Source organism: Homalodisca vitripennis, chromosome 5 (genome assembly GCF_021130785.1).
Source record: "Homalodisca vitripennis isolate AUS2020 chromosome 5, UT_GWSS_2.1, whole genome shotgun sequence".
NCBI lineage: Eukaryota > Metazoa > Arthropoda > Insecta > Hemiptera > Cicadellidae > Homalodisca > Homalodisca vitripennis.
Window position 1 is genome coordinate 116,135,427 of NC_060211.1, and position 8,640 is coordinate 116,144,066.

Consider the following 8,640-nt stretch of genomic DNA (forward strand, 5'->3'; position numbering starts at 1 on the left):
TCTCTCTCCTCTCTCTCGTCTTCCTCTCTGCTCTCCTCTCCTCTCCCTATCTTCCATCTCTTCTCTCTCTTCCTCCTCTCTCGTCTCCTCGATCTCTCTCTCTCTCTCTCGTCACTCTCTCTCCTCGTCTCATTCTCTCTCTCTCCTCCGCAATTATCTCTCTCTCTCCTCTCTCCGTTCTCTCTCTCTCTCCTCTCCTCTCTCGTCGTATCTCTCTCTTCCTCTCGTCTCACTCCTCGTCGATCCTCTCTCTCTCTCCTCTTCCTCGCTCTCTTCTCACTCTCACTCTACTCTACTCCTACATCGTCACTCCTCCTCTCTCGTTTCTCCACCACTTCTCCTCTCTCTCTCCTCTCCTCTCTCTCTCTCTTCTCTCTCCTCTTACCTCCATCTCTCCTCTCTCCACTCGGCTTCCTCCCATCGTCTCTCTCTCTCTTCCTCTCTCTCACTCGTCCTCTCTCACCTCTCTCTCCCTCCTCTCTCTCTCTCTCTCTCCCTCCTCTCTTTCGTCTCTCTCTCTTCCTCACTCTCTTCCCATCTCTTCTCTCGTCTCTCACCTCAGTCCCTCTCTCCTCCATCCTCTCTCCAGTTTCTCTCTCTCTCCTCGCCTCCTCTCTCTTCTCCTCGTCACTCCCCTCTCTCCCTCTCTCGTCTCCGTCTGACTCTCTCACTCTCATTCCCTACCTCTCTCGTCTCGCAATCTCCCCTCTCCGATCTTCTCTCTCCTCTCCCTCCTTCCTCCCTCTCTCTCTCTTTTTCCTCTCCCTTTTCCCCTTTTCCTCCCCCCCCCCACCCCCCCCCCCCCCCACCCCCCCCCCCCCCCACCCCCCCCCCCCCCCACCCCCCCCCCCCCCCACCCCCCCCCCCCCCCACCCCCCCCCAAACAGCATTCATTTTCCTAGTACTGTATGAGTGGTATAATACAGAGAATACATGACGATTTGTGAAAACAACAAATTACAGCTTAATAAATTAACAGGCCTGCAAGTGGGAGGATGACTCTTGTTCGGAACAGCTGTCTCGGTACCTGATACCCCTAACTACTCCTAAACCCTTCTTCTAGAGCAGAAAAATGCATGAAAAATTATTGGAATTAGTGAACAATCCAGGATATAAATAACCCATCTTAAGCTTTTCCATGTCTGCAAACATTGATTGGCACCTTAGATATATTGTAGAATGAAGCTGTTTGCTTATATTTGTGAATTATTTATCTCGTTTGACAATTCGTCAAAAAGTGAACACCTAAAAACTTAATAGGTGATATTTTGTTTAGTACTAGGCCGTTGATAGAAGAATACACGGGGAAACTGTAACGATTTACTGTTTTAAATTTCATTACTGAATTTTCGACAGCTGAGAAAAAGTTTTTTGGGTGAAACCCAGGTTAAAATCTTACTGCAAATACTGTGAAACTTAATATTGTTTAGACGGTTAAGAGATTTATGATTAATAATAAGATATCATCCGCAGAAAGAGAAGTTGCTTAGTGGCTATTATTTTAAGGAGCAGAGAGGAACAAGAAATCTTATTGATAACTTGAACCATTAATTCGTATTCGAATGCATTGAATGCGACTTTTCAAATAAAACCTAAACCGTCAAAGGATGATCGCTGAAAACCGTTATTCTCTAGTCTACTAAGAATTATATCGTGGGTCCACGGCATCAAATGGTCTGCTAGGGTCGTAGGATAAGCCCAGAGTATGTCCACCGGAGTCAAGTGCAGACATGAATGTTTAGACATACAATTTATAGCTGATGATGTGAAGTTAGACCTAACCCAAATTGGTACCGTACGGTGAAAATATATTTCGTCTGTCCACCTAGTTTTGGACACGGCTGGAGTAATGAAAATCGGTCTGTAAGACTGATCCTTATTTGGCCTTGAGTATAGGAAATGATTTAGTTAATTTTAGGTTTGTTTTAAATTTACGACGATAAATTCATTCAAAAATGGAGAAACGTCAATTATATCTTTAACATTACTTTTTCTCAAAGAAGTAAAAGAATTTACGATATCATGGTATAAAATGTATAATAATAATCAACAAGTAAAATAAGCATCTATTTTAATGAATATTGGGAACAAATGTGAAAGCTAAAATTGACGTTAGATACATAGCCTACATCTGTAGTTCATCTGCTCAAGCTCACACACTCCACACTCGGTCAATGATTATCAGTTTGTATATATACAAGGTTGCCTTCACAAGGCTGTGGCTTTTAGCAATGAATTCGGCTTGCCGAATGTAGCTTACCTAATAAGTATTCTATGTTCATTTTCAGATGACGATAGTACTTCTTCAGATCGAGAGGGCTGTTTAAGTGCAGTATATGAGCGTCTAGCACTCTTCTACGACTCACACGAACTTCCTGAGTTATCCATTCAGGCTTGCTAGAAATGTGTTTTTACCTAACAGGAATGGCAGGATGAAATAGTAAAAAAATATAACTATGAAATTATAAAACGTATCATCAACTGACGAAGCACAGACTCCCAAGTTCCGTTTTGAAGGAACTGTTTAAACTTATTTTTGTTTCTTTGATTGAAATTTCTGGTTAAAAGAATACGGTTGAGGATGGAGCATGCTCTGAGAGACATGCATGTACAATACACGCGTGACAGAGATGTTTTGGGTAGTTAATAGGAACATATTGATATTTAACAGACAAAACAATAGTACACAATACTTATTATCACTTTCACTTTCACTCATACCATGTACCATGTAGGTATCTACGCAAATGCCACTTCCTCTCATAGTATTATTCTTGTTAGAAGCGTTAATTCACCACCCATATGTGCACCAAGTAGCATTCTGGAAGTTCCAATTGCAGTTAAAAGTCTAAAGAGTGTTCAGAATAATTTTCAATAACGTGTTGATTTAGAAATCGAAATATTTCCTTATGCAGTTTTGTAGCAATAACGATAAACCTCGCCAACCGGGATTATAACAAATGGTTCTAAAGTCCTCCTTGAAAAAAGGACTTAACCAAGGCCAGACTATAATATAGGCCGGAGTGCTGACCCCAAAACTGGTCGCTACGTTACATTATCCGTCCGGCCGACGTCCTCACGTATATATCACAGTTGGTTTATTTATTATATAAGCCCACCAACCATATATAATTAGAGTTGTCTGTTACAAACTCTTCTGATGTATAAGTAACCTTGTTTATGTTTTAATTATACTTGATAGATTATGAGTCTCTGGATGTTCTAGTAATTACAGAAGAATCTACACAATATTAAATACAGGGTGGCCCATAAGTCAGTTGTCAGAAATGAAAATACAAAGTTACCAGAAAAGTACAAATACTTTATTTGTACAAAGTACTGTATTATTAATGTAATTATTATTATTTATTTTTAATTATTAATTTAAAGAGTATCTAACCTACAATATGTGCTCAAAGTGGCTTCTACGTTGTTCTATACAAACATCGTCTTAAAAAAATTGCAAGTGACAACTGACTTATGGGCCACTCTGTATTATGAGGCCGACACGCGTTTATTCCTGTTAAATGAAGCTGAGAGGTGGGACGGGTCTCGTGACGTCACAGTAACAGGACTCCGGTCTGTATTATAGTCTGGCCTTGATATAAACTCAGTCAGGCATGGAGTATAAAAGAAAAATAAATGAGATAAGATTTTTAGTACTCTGAGATGTTCTAGTTTTCCGGTTTCTATCTGTGGCGCCAATTTCAAATGATCTAATACAGTATTTATCCTATCAAAACTATAGTACGAGGAATATCATTGCAAGCCTGGCCGTTTGGCTTTATTATTTATTAGTAATGTTAAGGGATCTCAATTAATAATGTTAATACTAGTGTTATTGCAAGAAACTAATCTACTATACTCATTCAAAGATTGAACAATATATCTCTGGCCTAAATACATTAAACAAGAGTTTACTGACCACTACTAAGACTTGTAATGATATGTATCAAACTATAATAAATTACTTTACTTACTTTTATGTGGAAATGATTGCTGCAATATTTTGTGTTAAAAACTTGTATTTATTAATGTTATGGTTCACAGCAACTGAGGAATCCCAAGGTTTTGTACAAGGAGCAATGTCACAACTGGTAATTAACAAAACATTGATTGAACTCATTTATACTAATCCGGGTTTCATTTTATATTCTCTGAGTAATAATGTGTTTATCGATGGTCGTGGAACATTAAATAATTGTGTAGGTTCAAGGGTCACTGTTTATAAGAACAAGAGTAGAATACATATTATCCAATACCGATAAAATCAAATGGGTTTTTAATAATTATATATATATATATATATATATATATATATATATATATAAATTAACCTAATAATGTATATATATGTGACTGTCAAAATATGGTCACAAATACCACTCAAAATACAATAGTGAATTAAAAAGTTAGTAAAAAGCAAACATTTACTTTCAAAGTTACAAGTAGTAGTTATCGATAACTTTTAACGACATTTTTGATAACCATTACAAAACTAAGGAAAAGAAAGAAAACTTCTGTACAAACTAATATTTTAAGGCATATTGCCATAACTAAACTGATAAATATATGGAAAGATTGAAGAAAGATGTTTTTGAACAATAATTTTATTACGTTACCTTACTGTGTGTGTGTGTGGCGTTCAGCAGCCCAAGCAATTTTAATAGATAGCATTTAAATACTTGCAAAAAATCAAAATAATTTTGACTGGTAAAAAATTGAAAACAAAATATAATTGACAAAAGCATGATGATCTTTTTTAGCTGCCGTCCGCGTATATACGCAGCAGACTCACGGCGATGCATGTCATATATAACCTACAGAACTGCAAGCAACATATTTAGAAAACTAGGATAATTCGCGAATTAGGATATCTATGTACCGGTTGTCATACACAAAGTATAGTAAAATCACGTTTTTCTCTAACTTCCGTAATTCCGATCGGCTGTCGACCGCAAATATACGCAGCAGACTCGCGGCAATGAATGTACATAAATACAGAACTGCGAGCAAACATACGAGTTTACTGAATTAGGATGATTTGTTAATGAGGTTATCTGTCTACAAGTTTTTATACAAAAATTACGTTTTCGCCATCGGTAATTTACAAAATGTCGATAGGCTGCGTCCGAGAGTATATACGCACCAGACGTACAGCGGTCCACGAACGTAAAAAAAAAAAAAAAAAATACTAACTACAACCAAAATATAATTTTTTAAAACTTAAACAATTTGTTAATTAATTAATTAAAAAAACTGGTTAACAAAAGACAAGATTATCTTTTTACGATTTTTTAAACACAAATCACGACAAAAACGTTTGAGTGATAGACAATAAAATTGTGTATTACCGATCAGGCAATAATTAACGAAGCGGCGGCTACAAAGATTCGACTGTCGTATCACGTCGTATTGTCAAACCCTAATCTTTTTTAAAAATTCGGCTTCGGTACATTACCAGTTAATATCATGCCATACAAAGTGATATTTTTATACAGAACATTTCAGTGACAAAGTCATAATCCATGAGGTGTTGGTGACTTCCGTGACCGCTCATTAAAACTCGTGACTTTTACAGGACTTCCCGAAAGGTAGACACTGCAAGAATAACCGGACAATCTTCCTGGTTTATCGTGAAATTCCTTGACTTTTCCATCACTGGCCCTCTATATTGTTAAAATTCCCTGACTATTACCGGCTGCTAGACTCCCTGGATGTTATTTGTTCTTTTCATCACACGGGAAAGTATGTATCTGAATAGATACAATTTGACTGTGGTTTTTTTATGCACAACTGATGTCACTTGACAACGTAAGAGGATTTCCTACACTTTTTCCTGGTTCTATTTTATTTTATTTCAGCCAGCTATTAGTTTCTTTTTTTAAAGCTTAAAAATTTCCCATTTTGGAAGTCCATTCATTAGTTGCTGGATAATCAATACCAATGCAATTTTGGTGAATTTTCTTGCATTGATATGCATTGGGGATATTCATGTGTTGAAAAGTATTATCACACAATTTAATATTGAAGCACTTTTCATCTATAGTAGTTTTTATTTCAGACCACTTTCATTTTGAGTAACTAATACTATAAAATTATAATTTTCAAAGAGATAATTAAATTGCATAATTCCCAGTTGGAAGTTTTTCGTTGTTAACTAGCCAATATACATAACGCAGAACAAGCTACTTCGTCTTGATGACAATTATCCTTTACTGACTCATTCTTAGTGGCAAATTAAGTGGTTTTGTTACTAGATATTTGAAAAAAAAAACTTATTTATTTGCTTCTTTACCTTATGGACTCATATGTTACAGTGTCAGTGCTTACTTTGATCAGAGCTTGTGATAGAGTCCACATTCTGATGTCTATTCCCTTCTTACATTGGGCAGAATGGTATGCTGAAAGAATTAAAATTAAGCGAGAAGCCATTTGAGGAACAGCTGTGTTAGGATAACTTTAAGTATTTTGAGTGGTTAAATAAAACTGACATATGTTTTCCAAACAAAATATTCTTAAAATAAACTCTAAGTCTCGATCCTTATCAAAGTCAGGAGATTAAAATCATTTTCTGATATTAGAAAAGTTGTGTCTCAGATTCAATCTTAAAATGTTAAGACGTCCTGTGGAGTTATGTAGGTACCAAAATAAAAAATCATTTCTAAAGCATTTTCACACTTTTAATTTTTGTATATTTACATCCATTTTGTATTCAATATTAATAATTCTGAGTTTTACGATTTTCAGAGAGTACAGTACCAAATGAATTTTTGAACTATGTGACTTGGACAGACGTGCTTTAAATAAAGTCAAAATACAGACCTATTCTACATGTCCCTTTTTCTTAGACACTAACAAGAAATATTATGTCTATTGAATCTGCATTTGACTATAAGATGGTTGCTTTTGCCAAACTTATACATAGAAGTTCATTGCAAGCCAGTTGATGTTTTTCATCTCATTTGTGTCATATTTGATTCAATATAACTGTCAATAGATATAATAACAAGAAAAATCTAAGGACATGGAAAACAGTTTGTAGTAACAATCTTTTGTGAAACCATATTCAAATTCAGGATAATTAAGTGCAAGATCTCTTATTAACAAAATAGTTTGAATGTACTAAAAACGTAGGTCCACTATGAGATAATGCCTTGTAAACTGTTAACTATCAGATAAAAATATTTGAGCTACTTTCTTGTACAAATTTTGGTTTCAGAACACCAATAGAACTTCTATTTGTTGATTCAATATAAGTTCACTTGATATTTTTTCACAATGAAGAGAATTTACTGTATTTTCTGGTACATTGACAAAGGATCGCTGATAATAATCGATGATTTTGGGTTTGCATACCTTTCTTTCAATCCATTTGTGGCAAGATGCGTAAAAAAGTATATAACGTCATTTCTTTTAAACGTAAACTAAGAAAAGGTGTTAGCTTGGATATGCTGGCAACAACCTATTACACCAGATATATATATATTTGTGAGTTTACTTTCCATAACATATAATAAAAACGTGCAAGATACATTGGTATATGTGCTTATAAAATAAAAAGTCATTGTTCTGTTCTGTTTACAGCAAATTTAATCTTGATTTGATCTGTTTTAATATATTTTAGATTGTTCTGTTCTGTTTACAGCAATTTAATCTTGATTTGATCTGTTTTAGTATATTTTAGTCAATCAGTAATTATTCTTATTATGATTACAATTCTGTCTGCTTTATCTATTTGTTTGGTAACATATTTGTTGTATAATTTAAAATAAATAATTACAGTTTTTATTTCTTATTTTTAGTATTTTACTTTATTATCCTTAACTGAAATTAAAACTTTTACTGTATAATCCAAGATGGTGAAAAGCCTTTCTTCTCATCATGTATGGGTACGTTCAATGCCCGGTCTATGTTATTCTGTGGCCACTCCATAACATGTCCTCATGAGTTTTCAACAGTCCGATTGTATATTAGATTACCTATCTGAATTGTTAGGCCTCTGATGATTCCTTTGTTTACCCAAGGTTCCTGGATTAGGATGATATCCAGATTTGTTGAGATATACTACCTACCCAAAATAGCAGTTGCACCATTTGCATGGTGATTTGTCTATATCAAGCGTGTCATTTAAAAGCTTTTTCTTACATTCTCCCGATAGTCTCTTTTATTGCCTGTTGTCTTTCTTAGCAGACAGAATATTCATAACAATGGCACAAGAAACAAAGGCAAGCTAGATACGCTACATTTAAGGCTAGAGAAAACTATAAAGTTATTTCTGTATAGAAATCAAATCAATCAATCAATTACCTGATGAAGCGTGGTCAGTTAACCTTGAGAAGTTTATAAACTCTGTTAGTGGTTGGTTAAAAAAACGGCTTTTTATTCACTTAACGATTATTTGTCCTATGATGTTAGTGAACAAAAAATTTTAGCAATTGTTACTTAATTTTTTTGTTTTGTATTATTTATTATTGTTATTGAGTTTATTATTCGTTAATTTTTGGTGTATGTATTTTAAAAAAATATGCTATAAACCAACTTCTAGCATTGGTTAAAAGAGGAAATTTACTTAATGACTTTGTATATGAATATATCAATATTTAAAGTTAAGAAACCTAATGATTTCAGTTCCATGTG

General features: G+C 34.8%; 1 protein-coding gene across 1 annotated transcript; it reads right to left on the reverse strand.

Annotated features, from left to right (window-relative positions):
• Positions 1 to 287: 287 nt before the first annotated feature.
• LOC124363591 (octapeptide-repeat protein T2-like) lies at positions 288 to 677 on the reverse strand. The gene has a single exon (XM_046818848.1). It carries the CDS (start codon positions 675 to 677, stop codon positions 288 to 290), a length of 390 nt encoding a protein of 129 aa, XP_046674804.1.
• Between the last annotated feature and the right edge of the window lie 7,963 nt (positions 678 to 8,640).

Coding starts and splice junctions, on each gene's coding strand:
- LOC124363591 (XM_046818848.1), bottom strand. CDS start 677: ATGAGAGTGAGAGAGTCAGACGGAGACGAGAGAGGGAGAGAGGGGAGT.